The sequence below is a fragment of the Glycine max genome, chromosome 6, assembly GCF_000004515.6.
Source record: "Glycine max cultivar Williams 82 chromosome 6, Glycine_max_v4.0, whole genome shotgun sequence".
NCBI lineage: Eukaryota > Viridiplantae > Streptophyta > Magnoliopsida > Fabales > Fabaceae > Glycine > Glycine max.
In genome coordinates this window covers 49,252,697-49,277,571 of record NC_038242.2, presented here as the reverse complement: position 1 = coordinate 49,277,571, position 24,875 = coordinate 49,252,697, and the positions used below count along the sequence as shown (strand labels likewise).

At 34.3% G+C, this 24,875-nt stretch overlaps 4 protein-coding genes across 6 annotated transcripts; 3 read left to right on the top strand and 1 right to left on the bottom strand.

The window, feature by feature from the left end:
- The first annotated feature begins 232 nt into the window (after positions 1 to 232).
- Positions 233 to 10,676, top strand: LOC100802809 (replication factor C subunit 1). The gene is made up of 22 exons (XM_006582310.4): positions 233 to 362; positions 512 to 607; positions 1,336 to 1,779; positions 1,855 to 1,922; positions 2,144 to 2,219; positions 2,319 to 2,380; positions 2,467 to 2,615; positions 2,799 to 2,929; positions 3,038 to 3,226; positions 3,315 to 3,436; positions 3,515 to 3,722; positions 4,914 to 4,967; positions 5,153 to 5,322; positions 7,085 to 7,175; positions 7,621 to 7,802; positions 7,900 to 7,939; positions 8,825 to 8,949; positions 9,357 to 9,429; positions 9,532 to 9,624; positions 9,710 to 9,956; positions 10,034 to 10,087; positions 10,198 to 10,676. Exons 1-22 carry the CDS (start codon positions 360 to 362, stop codon positions 10,335 to 10,337), a joined length of 2,817 nt encoding a protein of 938 aa, XP_006582373.1. The 5' UTR covers positions 233 to 359; the 3' UTR covers positions 10,338 to 10,676.
- Positions 10,677 to 13,092: 2,416 nt separating this feature from the next.
- On the bottom strand, positions 13,093 to 17,655 carry LOC100802279 (fasciclin-like arabinogalactan protein 16). Of its 2 annotated transcripts, none has more exons than XM_003527462.5 (3): positions 15,852 to 17,655; positions 14,233 to 14,352; positions 13,093 to 13,453 (listed from the first exon to the last, which is right to left on the bottom strand). In XM_003527462.5, the coding sequence occupies exons 1-2, from the start codon at positions 17,119 to 17,121 to the stop codon at positions 14,279 to 14,281; spliced, it is 1,344 nt and encodes a 447-aa protein (XP_003527510.1). In that variant the 5' UTR covers positions 17,122 to 17,655; the 3' UTR covers positions 13,093 to 13,453; positions 14,233 to 14,278. The 2 variants fall into 2 exon arrangements, with proteins under 2 accessions (XP_003527510.1, XP_006582372.1); XM_006582309.4 differs by having other exon boundaries at positions 14,249 to 14,352.
- Positions 17,656 to 20,597: 2,942 nt separating this feature from the next.
- LOC100801391 (probable carboxylesterase 15) lies at positions 20,598 to 22,245 on the top strand. 2 transcript variants are annotated; one of them, XM_014776837.3, is made up of 2 exons: positions 20,598 to 21,493; positions 21,806 to 22,245. In XM_014776837.3, exons 1-2 carry the CDS (start codon positions 20,820 to 20,822, stop codon positions 22,047 to 22,049), a joined length of 918 nt encoding a protein of 305 aa, XP_014632323.1. In that variant the 5' UTR covers positions 20,598 to 20,819; the 3' UTR covers positions 22,050 to 22,245. The 2 variants fall into 2 exon arrangements, with proteins under 2 accessions (XP_014632323.1, XP_003527508.1); XM_003527460.5 differs by having other exon boundaries at positions 20,602 to 21,493; positions 21,734 to 22,245.
- A 140-nt stretch (positions 22,246 to 22,385) lies between these two features.
- Positions 22,386 to 24,261, top strand: LOC121175091 (probable carboxylesterase 15). Its single transcript, XM_041016751.1, has 2 exons — positions 22,386 to 23,055; positions 23,501 to 24,261. The coding sequence occupies exons 1-2, from the start codon at positions 22,826 to 22,828 to the stop codon at positions 23,682 to 23,684; spliced, it is 414 nt and encodes a 137-aa protein (XP_040872685.1). The 5' UTR covers positions 22,386 to 22,825; the 3' UTR covers positions 23,685 to 24,261.
- Positions 24,262 to 24,875: the final 614 nt, after the last annotated feature.

Below are 24,875 nucleotides of genomic sequence, written 5' to 3'. Positions count from 1 at the left end.
CGATAATAATGTGTTTTTAGTCTTTATTCTATGAAAGAAACTTTAATATTTTTTAATATTGAAAAGCAATTATTTCAATACTATATTTTTTTAATATTTGACTTTATATCAAAACGAATAATTTTTTCATTTAAGGAGGTATCAACTTACTATAATATTTGACTAAATATTTAAAAATTGAAAATAAAAAAGTTACTCACTAAGCAAGTCGATCATATACGATTTTCCAGTGTTCCTTTCAAAGCAAACTGAATTTAGTAATTAATTAATTAATAATAGAGGTTTTCGGTCACAACACAACACACACTCGTTCAGCTTGTTGGAGCAGAGTTTCTCTGTTCTCCCGCCTCAACGCAAAAATGGTAAGTTAGGGTTCTTCTTTCTTCTTTCTTCTTCTCTCTTCTCTTCGCTTTTTCTTAAATACCGTTATTTCGCTCATTTCGATTATCTATCTTCCTTCATGCTTTCAAATTCGTTACCTAATTTTCTTTTTTCTTTTTTCGAATTATAGAGTGATATAAGGAAGTGGTTCATGAAAACACATGACAAGGGCAACAATGCCGCTTCTTCCAAGCCTTCTTCCGATAAACCCCAGTCCGAGAAAACGGTGGCTTTTGCTGTTATTTATTTTATTCTATTTTATTTTATTTTTAAGTAGTTCACGATGATGATTTGTTTATTTATTTATCCAATTTTTTTAAATGCATTGTTCCTGTGTAGTTAGAGTGTAGGTTTAGTTTCTGTATTCAATGGTTTAACGGTTTGGGCATGGGTGGTAAAAAGATTGAAATTTGAAGAATGTGAGAATTTGTTTTTTACATTGCCCTCTGAAACAATATGTCGTTTTGGGACCAACAAAGGTTGGTCCAGTTGGTAAGGAACGAGTTCATATCGTTTGATTCCCACTGTGGATCTTGTTGGTGGGTAATGTATAAGTACCTCTGTAAGTGCTCCTTGGGCCTTGAGGCTTGCCCTGACCTTGGTGAGTCCCCAGGATCCAGCTCACCTGAACTTTTATCACTCTAAAAAAAATATGTCGTTTTGGGATAATTTCTGTTGAGGGTTTGTTTGCTTGTACAACTAATGGATTAAAGGAAACTCCTTCAGTTGTTGCTTGCCATTTTGGTGTGGTTTTTGTTTTTCAACTAAATATTGTGAATTTTTAGTAATTTGGCTGAGTCATAACTAGATAGGTTCTAGTTAAATGGTTTTTTCATCAAGTGATTTGCAATTCAAGGAACTAATTGTTAGGGCTTAGGGATAGTAGGGTAATTGAATGTATGAAAATTTTTTAAGTGGAAAGGAGAAAAATTGATTTTTTTTCTCCTCTTTCAGGTGGCTGGAGGTCAGGAAAGTTCAGGGAGGAGGATAACTAGCAAATATTTTAATTCGAACAAGCAAAAGGGGAAAGATGAGAAAGAAAAGCAGGAGCTCCCTGCTAAAAGAAAGAATGCGAAGGACAGTGAGGAAATTCATGAAGACGATGGAGATGACTCTGTCTTGCCCACTAATAAAAAGAAGTTAGCTGACACCACTCCAACAAAAAAATTGAAGAGTGGATCAGGTAGGGGGATTCCAAAGAAATCTGCAGTTTTGGAAGAAAGTGATGAAGATGATGACAAAGATGCTGTGTCTGCTGCTAAATCTGCTGGAAGGGGTGGTGGTGGTGGTGGAAGAGGAGCACCGGGGCGATCAACTGGTGGGAGAGGTAGAGGGGGTGGTAGGGGTGGATTCATGAATTTTGGAGAAAGAAAAGATCCTCCACACAAAGGAGAAAAGGTTCAAATTTATGAAGCCTATGGATCTATAGATTTTTTTTTTGGCCAATGCATTGAAACTTCTTTTGTGTGTCAGGAAGTCCCTGAAGGTGCTCCTGACTGTTTAGCTGGCTTGACTTTTGTGATCAGTGGAACACTGGACAGGTATTTAATTCTATATTTGATATAGATTTCACATATTTTTCTTGACATGATTCAGAACTTGGCTTGCAGTTTATTCATTCCTCATCTTTTATCCCTCCTGGCCCCTACCCCATTTTTTTTGTTATTGTTTTGGTTCTCTTTTTATTTTTGAATGTTTAGCCCTATATATCACATTTCACTAATTTGAGTCTTTATATATTTTTATTTTGCATATTTTACAGTTTGGAACGAGAAGAAGCAGAAGATTTGATTAAACGCCATGGTGGCCGTGTCACTGGATCAGTCAGCAAGAAAACGGTTAGATAAGGCTTTTTATTCAATTGTAATTGAATTTACATAAAAGCCATGGTGGCCGTGTCACTGGATCAGTTTGTGATTAACATCCTTTGTTTGCAGAATTATCTGTTATGTGACGAAGATATTGGGGGACGGAAGTCTGAAAAAGCCAAAGAGCTAGGGTCAGCGTTGTTATATTTACAAAGTATTTTAAGAGTTTCTACATTGTACTACCACTTATGTTGCATATTTCTCTTTCTTTATATAGAACTTCCTTCCTCACAGAGGATGGATTGTTTGATATGATTCGTGCCTCAAAACCTGCAAAAGCTTCTTCACAAGAAGACAAGAAACTTGTGAACAAGGCTGTTGCAGTAGCATCCCAGTCAAAAGTTTCTCCGAAATCACAAGTTAAGGGTAAGCCCTAATAAGTGTATGCTTGGTGCCTTCTATTTTCTTCTGCATTGCTTGGTTGTGCTTTTAATTATCCTTGTTTTTCGATATTCATGAATTAGCAACAGCTCTTAAAATTATTTATTACAATCAAAGGTTATTTGTTTGTTTATGTTCTGAGTTGCATTCCTTTATCGACAAATGCAGTCCCTCTGTCTTCACGCTCACCTTCTAAACAAGCCAAGCCGAAAACTGCTACTACTGTTCAGTCTTCTTCGATGTGGACAGAAAAATATCGACCTAAAGATCCAAAGGATATCATAGGGAATCAGTCACTTGTATAATCACTAGTCTTCATTATCATATTTTGATGGTTATATTTTGTTTTTATATATACCTGAATTAGAATAATCAGTTTTCACTTTCTTAAATGTAATGGTGTACAGGTTTTACAGCTTCGTAATTGGTTGAAAGCTTGGAATGAGCATTTTTTGGACACTGGTAACAAAAAGCAGGGAAAAAAGCAAAATGACTCTGGTTTGAAAAAAGCTGTCTTGTTAAGTGGAACTCCTGGTATAGGAAAAACAACTTCAGCAAAGTTGGTCTGCCAGGAGCTTGGTTTCCAAGCCATAGAGGTGGAAATATTTCTTGTTAAATTTATATGTTTGGAAAAGGTATTTTGCCATCTAATTTCTCTCACCTGCATCCATACATGCATTGAAGGTAAATGCTAGTGACAGCCGTGGAAAAGCTGATAGCAAAATTGAAAAAGGAATTAGTGGAAGCAAAACAAATTCCGTTAAGGAACTTGTAACCAACGAGGCCATTGGTGTTAATATGGAACGGTTGGTCTTTCATCATAATATGTAATTTGTGTGTCCATAATGCACCTTGTTAAATCTCTATAATTGTAAAAATTTCAGGTCAAAGCATTACAAATCTGTGCTTATTATGGATGAGGTTGATGGGATGTCAGCTGGTGACAGGGGTGGTGTTGCTGATCTTATTGCTAGCATCAAGATATCAAAAATTCCTATTATCTGCATTTGCAATGACCGTTACAGCCAGAAACTGAAAAGCCTTGTGAACTACTGTTTGCTTCTAAGTTTTCGGAAGCCTACAAAGCAACAGGTCTTTCTTTGTTTATTATTAAAAAAAGTTATTGTTTCTCTTTTACTTTAATTTAAAATCTTTATTTTGATTAGGTCCTTTTGTTGCTCTCTTTTGAACTGAACCATATGCATTTGTTCCAGTGTTGTTTATTTAGCTTGTGAAAACATTAGGCATACCGTCTTTTCACTGATTTTTGGTTATTTATGTTCGTAATATTAGAGTTGACTTTGCCATTTACTTGAACAAATGCATCTTATATTGCTTGGACTTCTGGGAGATGGAAAATTGGAAATACCCTTTTCATCAAGGCTAATTAATACTGGACTTCTAACCATGCAATAATCCTTGTCTCTTTCAAGACCACATTATTTTACATTACTATGGAACGGGAACAAGCTTTATACATAAGCTCACACATTTTTTAAATATGTGCTTTCTTTTATTGGATTTACCATGTTCTTGAATGCTATAACTTTTAATTTATAATTCCAAATATGAACCTCCATTGTTTTTTTTTGTCTTATAACTTATTATCGGAGAAAGTATATATATTTTCTAAACTCCCATGTTTTAATCTAGCTCCTTGGTTGAATATAAATATTTGACTTCATATTCCAACAAAGATTATGTGTAGCCAGATGGATAAAGAATAGGTAGAAGACAATACAAAAAGTGAAGATTTATTTTCATGGTAAAGGAGAAAAAAAGAGAGAAGGGAAAGGGAATCTAACCTTTATAAAAGGGAAGTAAAATTAGGGAATTCTTATGGTAATTTGGATAGTAAATGAAGTACCTCCGGCCAAATAAAACTCTATTAAGTGTCGTATGTTGCTTCTACTGTAGAAATCATTTAATTGATTTGGGGAGGGAAGCAAGGATTGCTGGTTGTTAATTTTTTAATGTAATGATATGTTGCAGGTTATCCCATTTTATTCCCCTTCCCCTCTGACAGATGGGGTGTATAATCTGAATAACAAATTCTTTAGATCCCGAAAGTGATTTTTATTACTGTTCAGTGACATCACTGACATGTGATCCATCATATATGAGGATCTGATTGACTTAGTTTTTTATGTAGTCTGCATACCCTTCAAGTCAGCCAAGTCTATCTGACAACATTTAGCTTTAGTTTCTCATAATTTCCTTTGCATGTTAAAACAAATATGCTAAGGATCGAGAGTTTTGAACTTAATATTTTATTTATGCAAGATGGCAAAGAGGTTGATGGATGTTTCAAAGGCTGAAAGACTTCAAGTTAACGAGGTGATTTCTTTATAACTTATGAAGTTCCATCTTATTTTGTGCAGATTTTTAACTTTAATTAATTGTGTGGACTTTGAGGGTACAAAATTACTTGAATCCTTTATATCCATTTCTTACAAATTATAAAATATTTTCTTCATATTGACTAACCTATTTTCTTGAATTGTTCACTATGGTTGTTTCAGATTGCACTTGAGGAACTAGCAGAAAGAGTTAATGGAGATATGCGAATGGCACTAAACCAGTTACAGTATATGAGCCTCTCTATGTCAGTTATCAACTATGATGATATTAGGCAGCGCTTTCTTACCAATGCAAAAGATGAAGACATTTCACCATTCACAGCTGTTGATAAGTATAATATTTATATTATATCTCTGAACTAATCTTTAAACTTGTCATATATGTTAATTCTAAATTTCTAATTGCTTGTTTGGCTTACATTGTTGTGAGTTGTATCTTTATTCTTAATATTGTGGTTGCTTACTTTCCATTCAATTTTTCTCCCCCTTTCAAACTGTTGAATTTATTTATTGGCATTGGACCCTCGGTGATCTGTTTAGTGTTATCAGATTATTCTGATATTTAGAAGTAAAAATCAATGATGTGGCTATAATTGAATATTGCATGCCTTCATTCATGGCATTGCAATTCTAATGAGCTTTTGTAAAGGACTAAAATAATAGTATTTTATTCCCCCAGAAACATGCTCGGTATCAAATATCAACAAATTCTTAGCTAGATTTTTCTGAAAAATTCTGTACGTTCTTTTTTTGGAAGGCACAAAATATATATATTATTAATAATCTGATCAAAGTAGTACAAGTGGTACTGAAAAATTCTGTACGTGACCATGCAATGGCGGATGCACGTATTGGGTTGTGGGGGCAATTGCGCCCATAAGATTTTTTTCCAAATGTATATGCATAATAAAAAAATATAAGAAATAAAATAAAGTGAATAAATTGATACTACTTTTATTACTTTATTCTTTTCATTTTATATAGTATTGAAAATGAAAAAAAATCGTAGAACATTTTCAAAGTATAAAAATACATACATGACAATTATAATTTGTAGAAACTTAAGTATTTTGGATTTTATTTGTCATGACATTATGTATTTTATAAAAGCTTGTGATATTTTTCTTTGGCTTAAATGCAATTTTTGGTCCCCCTATTTTTTAAAATCCATAAATTTGGTCTCTTTATTTTAAAATAGAGACATTTAGTCCTCATATTTTTGAAAAATTACAGTTTTAATCCCTCTATTTTAAATAGAGACATTTAGTTTTCACTTTTGTAAAATTTGCGATTTTGGTCCTTCCAAAATATTGATTGGTAAGAGATTAATCAGATGAGACCGAAATTTAGTGATGTGACACAAGATTATTTGTGTGATCCATATCATAATCAATGTTAATCTCTTAATAGTCGACACTTTTAGTTTGACTAAATGACCAAAATCGAAGATTTTGCAAAATTGGAGGCTAAATGTCTCTATTTTAAAATAGAGACCAAATCATTTAAGCATTTTTTTCGTTTGTATAAACTATTTCTTGCCCCCACTTAGAAAATTTTCTGGATCTGCCACTGTGACTTTCAAAGGAAATTCGGGACTCAATTGGAGACAGTATGGACTTTCAATTGGTACTGAGGGGTTAAGAAAAAATTTGTTTGGAATGAGAACCGAATTGATATGGTCTCTGGCAAACAGTTGGATTTTATTCTATAAACATCGTTCTTTATAAAATGTGGTTTTCTTAACTATCTTTTTTGTTCCAGTTAACACTTGTTATTATCAACTATGTCCACCTTGGAATGATTATATTTTCAAGTAGCCAGTTTAAGGATCCCAACTTCTCATTTCAACTGTTGATTTGTAACTGCTATTTATTATGTTCTTTTTCTCTAGTTTGCTCTGATCCAAGTGTGAATGTGATGACATTTATAAGGCTTATACTTTATAAGTTGTAGATCTGTGGATTTGTTGGCATTTCATCAGTGATTCAGTGGGGCTGTGCATGGCTATGATTTTATCCTTTGCAATCTGAAGCATTATCAGTCCAGAAGGTTGTGGCTGAATTTAATTTCATGATAACTTCTCTTATCTTGTAGGCTTTTTGGTTTTAATGCTGGGAAGTTGAAAATGGATGAGAGGATAAATCTCAGCATGAGTGATCCTGATCTTGTTCCTCTTATTATCCAGGTTCTTAGATTCATTCCATTTTTTTTTTCAATTTAGGTTGTTTGGAATTATTATCTTTGAAGGCCATTCCATGATGAAATTGGTACTTAATGGTGTGGATACCACTTGCATTAACCTAATTCAACTTTGATTAATCAAATTTGACTTCACATGTTTTTATTAAGTTAGCCATATATATTTGTACTAACCACATTTTGTTAGCAAAAAATAAAGAATGATTGATTAAAGTTGATTTTGGTTAAAAATGAAATGGGTATTAGATATCAATATCATTTGATATACCAATTAGATGTTAGAATTGACTATATTGAAAATATATCTGAAAACTGCCCAAGGTAAAATTGATCCTTGCACAATCTTATTCTAGAATGCTGCAAACTTGAATTATACGATTTATTTCAAATATTCTTCATATAACTATTCTTTATGGCATTATGCATGGCAGGAAAATTATATTAATTATAGACCAAGCTTGGCTGGTAAGGATGATAGTGGCATAAAACGCATGAACCTGATTGCCCGTGCTGCTGAGTCTATTGCTGATGGGGATATAGTGAATGTACAGATTCGCAGATATAGACAGTGGCAGCTCTCTCAAACTAGTTCCCTTGCTACAAGCATAATTCCGTATGTAGCCTTGTTAGTGCTCTGGAAAATAAAATATTTCATTTTTAGATTTTGTTCCACCTAGTTGTTCATCCTCTCTTTCTCATCTTTGTTTCAGTGCATCATTGTTACATGGGCAAAGGGAAATACTTGAACAGGTAAAAATAGTTTGTCTTGTTCAGGCTATTGCAATATGTCCTTCCCACCCTGCCCCCTTCTCTCTGCCACTTTATTTTGGGCTTTAGGGAGCGAGCATAGTTATCAATGGCACATTTTTGCAGCGGTGTGTGGCAGAGCAGCCATCAGCTGTGACATGGATAGGGGTGCATTTTCATTCACGGGTGTCATCTGTTTTTAATATTTATAGCCCATAAAACTGGGTTTGCAGTGCTATAGCACTGCTACAAAGAGGAAATATCAAATCTCATGTTTGCCCTTAACACCACGTTGTTTTGAGAGGTTTTAAGTGAGAGGCAACCCTCATCCTATGAGCTAACTTTTTGGGTTGAGTTAGGCCCAAACCCACATTCTAAGACTCTCATTGAGCATTTATATGTATATGCTATTAATTAATAAATCATATGAATTGTATAAAAGAAATATCACAGTAGTGGCTATCCTGCTATCTATTATAGTGTTCAGAGTTGGTCACTACACAATGCTCACCACTATACAAGATTGACAACTAAGGGTACAGGAAAATCTTGCATCAGTGATTCTTAAATTTACATGTACTATATGCCCTTGTATTAATCTCATTATGGGCTGGACTTCTGACTTGGTTTCATTGCCCCCCCCCCCCCCCCCCCCCCCCGATTTAGATACTAGTTAGAGATATAAAACCGTTAAAACTGTTTGGAATATCTTCACCTAAAACATTTAGGTAGAGTCATGGATGATTTTACATCACAAATTGTAGTTGTCATATGTGTGCAGCATGGTGGGCTTTTGTGGGTTTTCCTATTTTTTTTCTACTGTCTTTTTCATTGAACTCATCTGATTCTGTTTTTAGTTTTGTATCACAACTTGCATTATATCTGCAGGGAGAACGAAATTTCAACCGGTTTGGTGGGTGGCTGGGAAAGAACTCAACAATGGGAAAAAACCTAAGGCTTTTGGATGATCTTCATGTTCACATTCTTGCTTCTCGTGAATCTAGTTCGGGAAGGTAAATATGAATTCAATATTTTACCTTCAGTTTGCATCTTCTCTCATGCATCTAATTCAGGGAGTTTAATTTCATCTGGCTACTTGCTGAATGCTTCTGTCAATACTTGCAAATTATTTGTAAACCTTGATGATTTTGGTTAGATTTTGGATAGAAATCAAGTGCAGCTCCAACCCTTTGAATTTGTCTGTCAATATGTTATTGATTTTCATGTGTTAAATTGTCAATCTTAGCTTAGGCTCTTCTGTTTTATGTACTACAAATATGGGATAATTTGAGAATGGTATGATGTGCTTATGTATTATGTTTTGGAAATTACATGTCCAGTAGACTTTTGGTAGCCTAGATCTCCATTACAACGATGTCTAGTAGACTCATTATAATCATGTTTCATTAAATGGTTGCAGGGATACCATTCGCATGGAATACCTTACTCTTCTTCTTAAAGAAATGACAGAGCCCCTGCGAACCCTGCCTAAGGTTGGTTGAAGTACACGTGTTCTTTAGTTTTAAACATACCAAATGTTTAAAGCTGAAATGCTGAACTTGATTGAATCTCATTGCCCTTTTTGAAATGATCAGGCTGAAGCAGTTCAGCAAGTTGTGGAATTGATGAATACATACTCTATCAGTCAAGAAGATTTTGATACTATAGTAGAGTTATCAAAATTCAAGGTTCCTTGACTATATTATTTTTATGTTGTGTTTACTACAAACTGTTCTCAAAGTGTGGTTAATTTTTTGATATTATATGAATCAGGGTCATCCTAATCCACTAGATGGCATACAGCCTGCCGTTAAGTCAGCCTTGACAAAAGCATACAAAGAGCAAAGCTCATCTCGGGTTGTTCGAGTTGCAGATCTAATCACTCTTCCAGGGGTAAAAAAGGTCCCTAAGAAGCGTATTGCTGCTATTCTGGAACCAGCTGGTGAAGAAGTGGAAAAAGGTGAAGGTGACACCTTAGACGAGAGCGAAGAAGAGAACAGCTCTGATAATGAAGAGTTGGGTAAGTTATGTGGTTTTAATTATTATTCTTTTATATTAATTGATTGCTTTTACAATTTTCTTTTTATGATGCTTTAGAGGGCACCAAGGGTGAGAAGCTGCAATCAGAACTTCAAAGCTATAATTCAAAGGGTAGGTGGTCATCATATGCCATTAGCATGTTGATTGATTGGGCTTTCTGGTGATTTATCCTTTTAAATAGATGAGCATCATTGATTTTTGATCTATATTCGTGCATGTAGCCACGCAAATTCAGTTGGAACTGAAGGGAACGGGAAATTCAAGTTCCAAGAAGACATCGGGTGGTAGAGGTAAAGGTGCTTCTGCATCTGGGAAGAAGGTTGCTCAAGCTCCAAAGACTACTGCAAAAAGAAAATGGTGAAGAAATATTAAACAATGTGCCTTTCTCCGGAACCACTATTTGGAGGAATTGTATAGAACCCCGCTCTTTACGTAATTGTGCCTTCACAAATTTTAGGGTTGACTTTAGTAAATTTTCCAAGGAGGACATGGATGATTACTTATGGTGGCCCTCTGTTTTTTGAATTTAGATGATGTGTCTACGTTAGGAATTAGAACTTTGCATGCTATGTTTTGAAGAATTCCTGGATTGAGTTGTTACTCCTTTATTCCCTGATATTCTGCAAGGATATGATGCTGCCTGGATGAGTAATGTTGCATACTCAAAAGGGGGGAAATTGAATGAATTGATTGTAAATAAGTGAAAGATTTTACAATTTTTTCTTTTTTGAGGAAATGTTTAATTGTAGCAAAAATGAAATTTAAAAAATAGTCTATTGATAACAAATGTAATTTTATAATATTATCTAATCACAAATCATTCGTAATTTTGTTGATTTTTATCATAATTATCTTAAAAGTGATATCAAATGTATACAAGTTTATTTTTAGACTTGAAACTCATGAAATTTATCAGCAAAATCCGGTTATTTTTTAGAAAAAAAGTATTCCGTCTGATTCGAATACAAGAAAACAAATTCATGCCAATTAAAAGTATCTATTAGTGGAGTATTATTTAATTTTATTAATCTTATTTAGAAAATATTTTTTTTTAATTTGACTCTCATTTAAACTTGATATCAATAGAAATTTATTGAAAATACAGTTTCAATTAAATAAAAGAGATAAAATTAATTAAAATTTATTTATATTTTATATCAGCATACATTTTTTATACAATTTTACAGACTGTCTGATCCTAAAATTTTTTCTAGTGGGGAGAAAATAAAATTATAATATTTTCAAAGAAAAAATAATTACAAGCTTCTACAAAATGCACAATATGTAGGAAAAAAACTAAAATACCTATATTTGTATAAATTATAATTTTTCTTTACACATTTTTATATTTTAAAAATATTATATGATTTTTTTTCATTGTGAATACTATAAAAAATCGGAAAGATAAAGTAATAAAATTAATATCAATCTATTCTTTTTTTTTTATCTCTTATAACTCTATATTCATTTAAAGAAAAATGTTTTATGGGGGCAAAAAATAAATGTTATATATATCATGTAAAAAAAAGAAATCTTGTGGAAAATAATTACCTCCACACCCAATGAGCCAGATCCTCATTGAGTGTCATCTAATCATAAACTTGCAAATTATTATTTCTAACTTTTAAGCTAATTATTATAAAAAAATGTAAATTTATCATACTATTTTATATTATTAGTACATGATTTTTTTTTTGTTTTTATTTTTATATATAATTACTCTCCCTAACTAAGGGGAAGCCTTCCAAACACCTTCCCCCAAGATTCGGATGTTCTAAATTGAGGGTACACTATCGACTAAAATATATAACTGCAAATAGTTGATGAGAAAACTGAGTGAATTATCATTTATTCATTAAATGCCTTGTGATATCACTCACCAACCATTATAATTCTGCATCTTCTTCATCACTTTATGAATTGCATTGTGTTAGAAGATCCAAATCTGCGTGGGCTATATGTGGTTGTTGTGAGGTCAAAAATTAGGAAAGTGACTTGTCGACTCATCTTAGAAACTCCTCCACACGAGTGACCAATCTAGAGATGATAATAATTATAATAGTAATAATAAATGATAAATAATTTTTTTTAGGTAAACATATTTATTATTTTTAATGTTCATCTAATAAATTAGAAACATATAAAAGCACATGGATGATATTAAATGAAATATATATTTTTAAAATACTTTAAAACTTGGCCATTTTTTGTTTTTATTTGTATTGTTAGGATCGCAATCATTGACTAACAGACTTTATAGCTATGATGTTGAGTTTTAATGATTGGACATTATTTTTGTATGTGAAAATTATAAATAAAAAAATGGGGAGAAATTGTGATAAAAACTGACGAGTATATCAATTTAGCCCCTATGGGACCAAAACTAAAATTCACAATAATTTTAAATTTTAGTGGAATGAAGAAAATAATTATAGGTACCAAAATTAAAACACTCATTTTATAAAAACTAAAAATATATATAAACCTTTTCAGTTTAATTACATTGTTTTTTTCTTTTCCAGGCTAAGTTAATACAATGGAAAAAGAATAATGAAAGTTAAGATCAGTTGGCTACTTCTAGGAGTAATGCAACATTTTCTAGCAGTTCTTCAAAATCAAGAAAATTCTCAAATGTGATTAAGAATCAATTACTTAAGTACTTTGCCATGATGTAAGAACAAGTCCTGACTTGCCATTTCCTAGCATCATGCCAAAGAGTTGATATAGTCATAGAGAATTAGAGACAATAAGCACGGCATTTTCAAAGTTCTCCACGTCATTGACGGGACCTTATTAATTATAACAATAATAACTTATTGACCATAATGACGAGAGCAAGAAATAAATTAAAATTGAGCCAGAATTTGATATCAGCAATTGAGTAATAACAAGTGGTAGTTATTGGATACTTAAACCATAAATACTTTGCTTTGAACATGTCCATTACTCCCAATCAAAGACCAAGACATAGAAAATGAAATAGTTTTACCAACACAATAATCCCTCTTTTAATTTCTGACTAAAAAAAACTAAAATATAATTTTTCCAAATGGATGGGTGATAATTATATTATAGGTAATACAAAGGGGGATGAAGAGGAAATGTACAAAATGTAATTACAGAAAAGAATCATTTTATTGATTATTACTGTATTTCCATTTTTGTAAAATTACTTACTGAATCGGGCACAGATTTCACTGCCATCTTATTACATAAAACCTTCTCATCCCACCAACACAACCTCCTAACTGAATCTAAATTGCACTATATATTGTTTTCACTAGACTTGAGAAACTTTTGTTCTCAAGTCCAAGACCCAAATCCACAAGAAGAAAAATCGAGAAGGAGAAAGAAAAAAAGACCATCACAAAAACGTGGGAAAACCAAATCCATAGCAGCTGCTGCTATTAACCCATTTCAAGTAACCTGGCCTTCATATTCCGTTGACTTTTTACATCTTTGGAATTTCCTGTGCAGCTGCATCAAGGCATGTGCAATCAGTGTAAGTAAACAGAAAATGTTAAAGGAAAATAATAAAGTTGAAGGTCAACTTAATGACAATTAGGAAAATCACATGGTTAAGTAATCAAAATGAGGTGGACAAAGGTTAAAATACAATTTGTGTTGTTCTTCCATCAGAATTGGAGTTTCATATAAGTAATCTAAGTAACAAAGGTTTGTATTAGAGGAGTATGCATATTATTGAGGCTAAACTATAAATTTTGATTGAAAAACAGAACGAACAGCACTAAAAGAACTACTACTGTATATAAGTTTTTTTCTAATGAATATTGGGAGGGTAACATGAAGCTTCATATTCCTAAAAAATTGAGGTTTACTTTTTTTCTTTTTATATTTTATTTTTTGGCATTTGATATTTAATCTCACATGGTAGAGAGAGAACACCCATTTAAGACCAAGTGACTGACCATAACCGGGTCAAAGGCCTGATGGCATGCATGCATGCATTCATTGTGTTTGAACTTTAAACAGATTTTGTACTGAGATGAAATTCTGCTTTGAACGTCCAATTTCACCAATTGGATTTTGTACTGTTACATTATCAGTAACAGTAAACATCAATGGAACTATGAACTATGTGAGAACAACAAGAAAAACTAGTGATTTGGCAGGAGCAAGGAAAACATAAACACTCTTTATTATAATTAATCCTTTATTCAAGTTAACAAGATCTGATTAATGGGCTTAAGCTAGTTATCACGTAACATCATTCAGATATCAAATTAGAATCTCACGGTTTTCGTTCTTAACTAGTCTTGCTAGCATCCAGATAAGAGCTCTTCATTGACAAGAGATGAATCTAGAGTTCTGTCCAAAGCTTCCAAGCATCCAACATGCTGTTTCCAACAATTTTCCTGCCATTCATTCCCCATTCAAACTTTAGCTTAAACAGAAACTATGTGAAATGATATTTATATAATCAGTTGTGGAGTATCACTGAAATGAGGTAAAAAAACAAAAACCAAGCAGACCATAGATAAAACAAATTCTTTATATAGATTAGCATGTGAAAAGAGATATCAAAGAAAACAAGAAAAATTCATTTATCAAGTCAATCATAGACTTTGATATTACAAGATTGAGCTCACAAACATCGAAACGAACATAAAATTCATTCTAGCTGGATAATTGTCTTTTACGTCATTCATCACTTTCCTCTTCTGGTCTCTCTCCTCCATTTCCAATTTTTCTTTTCTTTTCCCCACATATGATTACTTTCCATCTAGTTCTCATATTCAAGCATTGCACAAAGTAGGAACTTACTAAAATACTCACCAATTTTGTGAGAAATGATGATGGACCATCTAAGAAGCAAAAGGTTGTAACTTGAAGATTATCATCAAATATGATTGCTAGTTATCATTAGTGGGGAAAAACGTGGACCTGGCTTTTCTAAAGTAAGCAATTTACTTTTTATGATAAAACAAATCATGCATATATTTAAACACCAATCATTGATTTTTTTTTTTCTCAACAACTTTAATTATTTACAGGTGTAGACATACGACAACAAAATTATTGGTATCACAAGCTAAAAGATTCATGAAGTTCCATTAGCATTCATCTCCCCTCACCACCATTCAATTCAAAGGGATTCAACTCCAATTTTCTTGTTTAGCTATAAGAACCCTCTGGGCATAACATTTTCCTCAAAAGTTTCTTTTCCACCTTGCAGAAGCTTGACCTAACAAACAATTCGATACGTTGAGTGGTACCACTGCCACTTTATAAACTTTTTTCTTACTAGTTTCTTAAATCTTAAGAATCCCATTTTCCACATCAATAATATTCTCAGTAGTATTTCCAAATAATCAATCCTAACTAGTAACTTACACAAACCAGAGCAAGCAAGACAAACAATATATTCCTTCTTCCACCTTGCATGAAATTCCCACAGATTCCAGGGGCCAAACTTAAGTTTTCAAAAGTATTCCAAGTCTTGTTTCTCCAAGATTAATTTGCAAGCCAAATTGTATTGTCAAACGTAATTTTGAAGGGTAACCAAACATGACCCTAAACATAATCTTAGACTCTCCCACCTAAAATTCAAACATTATTACCCTATTCAAGAAACTACCTTACATAAAAATATGCACTCCCTTGTCCAAACCAATACTAGCCCAGAAACAAAAATGAAACCTCAATAATTGACAACCTTAACCCAAAACCAGAACCAGTCTAGCCACATAATTAAAAAAAAGAAAAGAAGTAAACGAAAAGAAAAAAAAAACAAAAATAAATTTAGCCAACCAAATTAAACACACGTCATCCTCATCTTGACTTAAAAAACCCCCAAAACAAACACCACCAACAAAAAAAAAAGGCAAAAGTGAAAGAAAAAAAAAAAGCTCACCTCTTCTTTGCTTGACGACGACCTTAGCGGGCTGGGCTCGGGTAACGGGCCCGGCGGCTTCTTCCTCCTGAGGCGGAAACAGAACGCCGTCAATTCCCTGAACGGAGATCCGTCCATCCGTGTAAATATCGGGGTCGAACAAGTAAGCAGACGTGTCCCCGTGGCCGAACTTAACGGAGCCGTCAGCCTCCTGCGCCGTGACCTTGTGCGGCAACCGTAACGTGTCGTAACGGACCTTCCCGAACCTTCTGACGGCATTGTACATGCTCTCCTCGGTCTGATACTCGGGTATCAAGTGATAGTACATAATCTGTTCGGGCGAACCCGGTTCACTTAATTGCTCCGTCGCTAACTTCGCCATGGCCTCGTCGTTAGGAGCTAACACCGTCAAAACGTAACCCTCCGAAACCAACCTTCCCATCTCCGTCGCCAGGGACGTTAGGTTTACCAGAATATCCGCCATCTCGTTGTAGCCGCCGTAGTGGAGTAACGTCTCGATGAAATCTTTTACTTGCTTTTCCCCATTGAAGTGCTTGTGAGACCCACCCGGACCCGGCGCTGGCGCCGGTGCAAGCGATGGCCCCGGCGCCATCGCGTCGTAGATCGGGAGCGCCGGCGGGGCCCCCGCCGGCGATGCCGGCGCCGGTTTCTTTAACCGGTGGGTTCGCGGGTCGACCTCCGGGGATGGTTCGGGTTTTACCGCGGCGATGGAGATCAGATTCCGGCGACGGTTGAATTCGTCTTGGACTGAGCGAGGGATGAGGAGAGTGTCGATGCCGTGGATCACTCCGTCGGGTCGGGTTACCGAATTCGGGTTAATAACCCGGGAAGACTCAACATTCCAGTGAGTCAAATTCAGGGCTTGGAGAGTGAGGTGGTGGTGAGACGCTAAAGTTCTGTGTCGGGTCGACCCGGTTTTGAATTCGGGTTTGGTGATTCTTTTGGGGACGATGTGGGACAACAGGAGGGTTTGGAGGGAATGGAGATTGCGGGGTTCGAGGAGGAAACGCTTGAAATCGGGGTCGAGATCGCGTTCGAGGGCTTCGTTTCTGGGAGCGAAGATTGTGATGTTGTTGCTGTTGTTCATGACAGTGTTCTCCAGAGTCTGCAAAAGCATGGCTTTTTCCACAAGCTCAGCGAGTTCGGTGTAATGGGAGTCCAACAGAGCGACAAGGATTGAGTTTGAGTTTATCTGACCCTGTGAGATTGAGAATGTGAGGGTTGGGAAGAGGAAGAGAAGGATCGTGACGCCATAGATGCGAAAATCCATGGCGGATTTTCGGTGTTCAGAGTTCAGAGAGTGAGAAATAGAAACAGAGACAGTGCCTATGTATGTTGGAGACAAGGTAGGTTTTTGTTTTGGTTAAGGGTGGGGTAAAAATGTTGGGATTAATAGTGTTGTTGCGGTTGTTAATTGGTGCCAATTAATGGATGTGGGTAAATGAATAAAGGGGTGTCGGTTGCTTTGTGAAAATCAATGGCTTATGTGGCGGGATTTGATTGGGAGGGGGAAGTGAGAAACAGGGTTCTATTGGTGTGGGGTCCAGAAACCCTAACTGCTACCTGGCTCGTGAATAAATGAAGGATGGATAGATAGATAAACCCACTTTCATTATTGTCAATAATTTTCTTTTCTTACCATCTTAATGGTGTGTTTTGACTTTTTCACCTTCTGCATGAGTTGTAGAATGAAGACCGTGGTGAAGGTGAACACACTTTTTTTTCTCTGTATTTATAAGTAGCTAGTGTTGGTGTGCATTTGATGGAAGAGGAGGGTTAATAATAATACAGTATTGTAGTACTTTTTAATACATTTTTTTATGATACATAATTTTTTTTAAAAAAACTCATAAAAACTCACAAAACTTGTAACTTTAATAAATTTTCATTAATATTAAGAGAAAATGAGTTTAAAAGTATACATTACATAATATAATATTGACATTTTTTTAAGATTAGTGTGTAATGTAAATATTATTGTCTGATTAGTGGATCTTCGACCTGACGGATTAAAAAAAGTTATACTTTGCAATTAGCACGCAGAGAATAAGTTGTTTATTCATTAAGAATATGTTGTTTATTAGGTTATGAGTATATTGTGTGCGTTTAATGTATGGATTGTCTACACCGTGGAATAGATGCATCGAAGCAATTATAAAAAAGATATTACGACTTGTGAATTAATTAAGAGTGGTGATTGGCCCCCCCACTTGGCCTTGGGTTCCCTCATATGCTATTTGTGTTCATGTATTAGCTGAGCTGTTCCTGTCCTCTAGAAACTCATGTGTACGTACCATACAAAACCATGGAATAAAAATGCTTGCAAAACTCTAGAAAGAAAAAAAAGACATTTGGCATTAAGAATGCAAAATATTTTTTTGCCAAAGCTTATGGGATTGCAAGAAGGAACCACAGAACTCTTTGTACATGTGGGAGTTCATCCTGTTTTTGGTAGAGATAAATTGAAAGGGACAAAAAAGAAGAAAAAAACAAATTAACATTAATAAGGGATTGGATAATATATACTCCAATTAGACAATTGGTGAAGACTATTTGTTGGGGTATGTAGATTAATAGGTTTAGAAGGAAAGTTAATTAAACAATTGGGTGAAGACGTTTGAAAATAAAATAGGGGGTTCATACCCTTTTTCTTACTTTTCCCTATAATGACATAGCAATTAAGGACAAGTCTTTTATGTATGGAGGGTGACCTATGACCTATCCCCCACCGACGGGCTATCAGTCTATCTCTTGAGCTTTCTTTACTTCGTCTTCACTTTTATCTTCTCATCAATGTGAAGATTCAAAAGTGGTAATAATCTTTGATTGATGGGGAAAGAATTCATCGGTTTATTTATTAAATAAATATTGTGAATGTTAACCTCATTGCATACATAATTTGAATAATGGATTCACTTGTCAAGTTTCTCTCTAGCTATTATCTGACTTAATTAGAACAATGATATGGATGATAATGCCACCCAACGGATCGATTAAATTTATTTTCATTTAAAATTTTCAACTAACAGCGTCAAGTTCATAGATCAAATGACATAAAATTATTTCAGATTAATTAGTATATCAACTTCAAATACTAATTATATAACTACATTAAATATCTGTAGAGAAATATTTAATGTTGATAAGGATTTTATCCTGTTGGTGTGTTTTGAGACAAGTGAAATGGAGTGGAGAAAAAGGAAAATTTTAAAAAATTAGTGTGAATGTCACACATTTATCAATTTACTTTAACTCAATTTTTTAAAATTTTGTTTCTTTTTTTTCCATTCCACTCTACCAAATACATCATAAAAGATATTTGCAGTATCTATTTAAAAAATCTCATTCTAATATTTACATTTCATTTCAAGTTAAACTCATAATATATAATCACATTTTTTTTTTTGCTGAAGAACATCAACGACAATTAATTTCGAAGAACAAGACATAATGAAGATAATAGTATGCCTGTGCCATGAAAAAAAAAAAAGAGTATGAGAAGTGGCTATGTCACGGTTACTTTGCTCTCATAAAGTCATATAAAAATGAATTGACCATAGATTTGGCTCATAAAAGGACAAGTGGAAGTGATTATTATTAAGTAATTCTATAATCAGTATTTGGTGGGGGCGTAGAAGAATCCATTATTGTATAATTATCAATGATTTTGGTCACATTATTAAATGAGTTTGGTTTCGTGTATCCCTCAACAGTATGGTAGGAGAGAAGCTTAAGGCACTTTTAGGGAAAAAAGTATTAAAACTATGACCTTATAAGCCCTATTTTGCTTCCTTTTCCTTGCTAGTTCTGTGTGCCCCCGGTGCATATATCTCCTTGTACGTTCCTCATAGAAATCTGTCGGTGGCACTATATATAATCATTTCATTACAATTATGTTAAGCTATGGTATTTATAATTTGTGACTTTGGCATATCTTTCAGTAGTTGGCAAGGAATATAGATACGAGAAGTTTGAGTTCACCAAAATACCCTTCTAAAAGTATGTTCAAAACTTAAAAGTCCTTATAGATGATAAAAGGGTATTGTGGACTATATCAACTTGACTTTGCTATCAAACAAAATCTCTCGTCAAAGCAAGTGTGCTTGCTTTTATTTTTGTCCTTTAATGATTACACAAATTCAACATGTTGTTTTCTTTAATATGTATTTTATAGTTTTGTTAGAATAATGGACGTCTCACTTGTATTTTACACTGGTTTTGTTTAGGTGTATTTTTGTCTGCTGGAAAAAAAAAATCTCTAAAATTCTTTTTTTTGTGCCATGGATGTTGATGGATCAAATCCATTGCACTAGAAAAGACTCTGAACAATGACATTGCCAATGCTGCGTGGCTAGCAGAAGCACTCATAGACATCGTGTTTCATAACATAGGCACTTTGAGATGTATGATTAATTTTAGACATATTATTACTTGTGTAATTAAGCACGGTATAAGAAAAGAGAAGACTAAATTATTGTTATGTCACGACCAGAATTACTGTAATAATGAAATTAAAGTATATATAATTCTAGTTAGTACGCCTCCAGTGTAATATGTAACCCTAACTTCATCTTGGAGTCTCATAATTTATGTCCAAAGTTTTACATTTTATTATAATTGTAACTTTTTTTTATAAAAATATTATTAAATATCTCTAAGATAAAAATTATGGATTTTCTAAAATTAATAGATTAAAATTGCGGATTAAGACAATGTCAAAACTAAAGACTAAAGAGCCGCACAAAACAACGTACACAGAAGAAGTTATCGACGATGACACACTCCACACAAGCATTTGAGCCTTTTGTGTTTGTTTTGTATGGCAAACAAATTAAACAAGCACAACGAGAAAACGCCATTCACATAACAATGCATATCCATTGTCATTGACTCATTCAATAACCTCTTTATATTCACAACTTTTCCTCACACAAAAAAAATAAATAGTGGACAAGGGATAAGAAAAACATGTCTGAGATATCGAACTCCAAAGCCACCGTGGTGGAAGATTGTCGTGGCGTTCTTCATGTCTATAACGACGGTTCCATAGTACGTTCTTCACGTCCAAGCTTCAACGTACCTATAAACGACGATGGCACCGTTTTGTGGAAAGATGTCGTTTTTGACACTGCACTTGATCTTCAGCTTCGGCTCTATAAGCCAGCCGACGACTCAGCCGGATCCAAGCTTCCCATTTTCATTTATATCCACGGTGGCGGCTTTTGCATCGGCTCGCGCACTTGGCCTAACTGTCAAAACTATTGTTTCCAGCTTACTTCTCGGCTTCGAGCCGTAGTTGTTGCCCCAGATTATCGGCTTGCTCCGGAGAATCGACTCCCCGATGCGATCGAGGATGGCTTTGAGGCTCTTAAGTGGCTTCAAACTCAAGCCGTGAGTGATGAGCCAGACCCGTGGCTCAGCCACGTGGCTGATTTTAGCCATGTGTACATTTCGGGTGACTCAGCTGGAGGGAACATAGCTCATCACTTAGCGGCTCGGCTTGGGTTTGGGTCTCCCGAGTTGGATCCGGTTCGGGTTAGGGGTTATGTTCTATTGGCCCCTTTCTTTGGTGGAACTATCCGAACCAAGTCAGAAGCTGAAGGACCAAAAGATGCTTTTCTCAATTTAGAACTTATTGATAGGTTAGTAAAATGGAATTTTGCACCATATTTTTGTGTGTATGTGAATCATTTTTTTTTGTATCATGTTTACACCAGCTTTCCAATGATTCAAGTATTAATTAATAGGGTAAGTAAATTAGTCAATGAAAGTACAAATATATAGTGCCAAAATTTTTGCATGCATAGAACAATTTTCTTTTGTTATTGTCTTGTTGCTAAACTAGTGAAAGGTGTATGTATGTGTTGTTAATGGTTGAATAGGTTTTGGAGGCTTTCTATACCCATTGGGGAGACTACTGATCACCCTCTTGTGAATCCTTTTGGGCCTTATAGCCAGAGCCTTGAAGCAATTGATTTCGACCCAATTCTAGTGGTGGCTGGAGGGAGTGACTTGCTTAAAGATAGGGCAGAGGATTATGCAAAAAGGCTTAAGGAGTGGGGTAATAAAGATATAGAGTATGTAGAATTTGAAGGACAACAACATGGTTTCTTCACTATTTATCCCAACTCAGAACCATCAAACAAGTTGATGCTGATCATCAAACAATTCATAGAGAAGCATTTGGGGAAAGTTTGAAGGGCTTCAAACACTACTTGTCTAGCTACAACATGCATGTTTAATGTAGTAACTTTTGCTCTTGCATTTTTAACTATGTTTTAGGTACGAGTGATGACAAGGGAACAAAGTAACATTTCTAAGCATCAAGTATGCATTGCCCAAAAGCTGTGTTAAATTGCAATTGTAATAAATCTTTCCCCTTCGATGCTGATAATATTTCTTGCAATTTCTCTGAACCTGCTACAGAGCTAAAATTCCAAACTTTCAAGTAAGCAGTACCCAAAATCAGATTAGCAAACACAAATCATCAAAGAGGAGTGATACAGCAAACACCCTTCTTATCGTATCCCATCTATCACATCACATTATCTATTCTTGGTTAAAATTTACTGAATTTTTCTAAAATATATTTAGTCTTATAAAATGATTGAGTTGTGCTTTTAGTTCCTCTAAGATGTTTTCTTCTTTTTCATCTTCTAAAATTTGAAATTACTATTTTTAATGTATGTAAAATTATTGAATAGGTTTTGATCGTTATAAAATATTTTTCTTTGATTTTCATCACTCAAAAAGCCGAAATCATTATTTTTTGTCCCTAATTTTCTTGTTAAGGTTGATAAATAACATTCATTTTAGAATTCTACATAACTTTTTGGAGGTTTTGCATCTTGATATGATACCGCAAATACTAGTGGACGTGGATGTTCATTTGATTTTTCATTAAACACATGAGTAGTTGACATCAAGGATCCAAAATAATAATTTCATATTTTTTAAGATGAAAAAAAATAGCTATGATTAAAATCAAAACTCGCTTATTTTATAGGAATAAAAAAAATATGTTTAAACCTATTAAGTGGCTTCAAGATCAAGCCGTGAGTAATGAGCTGGATCCGTGGTTGAGCCACGTGGCTGATTTTAGCGGCGTGTTTGTTTTGGGTGACTCGGCTGGAGGGAACATAGTTCACCATTTGGCGGCTCGGCTCGGCTTGGATTTGGGTCTCCCGAGCTGGCACCGGTTCGGGTAAGGGTTTATCTTTTATTGGACCCCTTTCTTTAGTGGGACTATCCGAACCAAGTGAGAAACTAAAGGACTAAATGATACTTTTCTCAATTTAGAACTTATTGATAGGTTGGTAATTTAAATATATTGTGTTTATTTTCAAAATAATGATTCAAAATTTCAAACCTTAATTGATAAGGTATGCAAGTCAATGAATGTAAATAGTGTCAGAATTACCACCGAATGAACATGTGCATCAACTAGCGTTCTAGTAAGTTGTCTTGAATATGAGTTTTAGACATTAAATAATTAAAAAAGATTTTGTATTTTACTGTAATTCTATCCAACTTAAATAAAAAAAATTTAAGAAAAAAATAACTGTAATCTCTAAAAAGAAAATGTCAATTTTGCCATTTTGGTGTGCATAGAACAAGAAAGGTTTATGTGTTTGTTTCTTAATGAACAGGTATTGGAGGCTTTGTTTACCCGTTGGGGAAACTAGTTATCACCCTCTTGTGAATCCGTTTGGGCCAAATAGCAAGAGCCTTGAAGCAACTAAACTAGACCCAATTTTAGTGGTGGCTCCAGGAAGTGATTTGCTTAAGAGACAGGACAGAGGATTATGCAAGGAGGCTCAAGGAGTGGGGTAAAGATGTTGAGTGTGTAGAATTTGAAGGACAACAACATGGGTTCTTCACTAATGATTCCAACTCTGAACCATCAAACAAGTTGATGCTGGTTGTCAAACATTTCATAGAGAAACATCTGGGGAATTAGAGTTTGAAGCGCTTCAAACACTACTAGTCTGCTACAACATGCATGTTTTGTTTATTGTAGTAGCTTTTACTATTGCATTTTAACTTCTACTTGGTTTTAGGTACGAGTGATGATAATGACCAAAAAACAACATTCTAAGCATCTATGCATTACCCAAAAGTTGTGCAAAGGTTTCAAAAAACGGTCCACTACCATTATTTGGGCTGTAACATCAAAAAAATTTAGTTGTCTGCGATCATGTTACGCTCGCAATTGGGATCGCATCAGCTGCATTTTTTCACGATATCAACAAACATGACAAAATTGCAGCGCAATCGCAACCGATATTTAAAACCTTTGTGCTAAACTGCAATTGTAATAAATTTTTCCCCTTTGAAACTAATATATGCTGTAATTTATCTGAGCCTACTTCGAAGGCAACATTATAACTTCTAAGCATCGGTGTTGTGAAAAAACCATCTCTACTTCCACCTTCTTGTGCTCTTGGACTCTTCCTATATGTAAGACAAGTAAATAAAAAGTAACAAATGTGGTCTTTAAGTTTAATTTGGGAGAAATTTTCAATTGTAGTACACGTTGGATATTTTGAGTATTTCAAAACTTTATTTGGAAAAACTATCTGTTTTGGTTGGGAAAGAATGTCTCAGTTTGGTTCGATTTATGCATCTGTTTTTTTTTTTCTTTTGAAAATGTTACATGATATTAATGCATTCTTTGTTATTTTTGCTGCGAAACGCATCGAGGATAACGATTAATTTTGTTTTGAACTCCAATAAGCAATATGTACTCTAGTGATTTTAGTTGAGCTTGAACTGTTAAAATAACACCATAAACTAAATATGTGATAAACTTATTGTTCTATTATTCTATTCTATCCTATCGGCCTGTTAGTTATAAATTATATATATTCCATATTGCAATTATCTTTGACTATTTTAGGAATTATTATGTTCTTCTCTCCCATCCTCACATGCTATGTTCCTGTATGATGAATTTAAATATGTTTTGAGGATTGTCTGGTTTTAGCCAAATTTGATTATAGCCTTATTTATGGTATGATATCC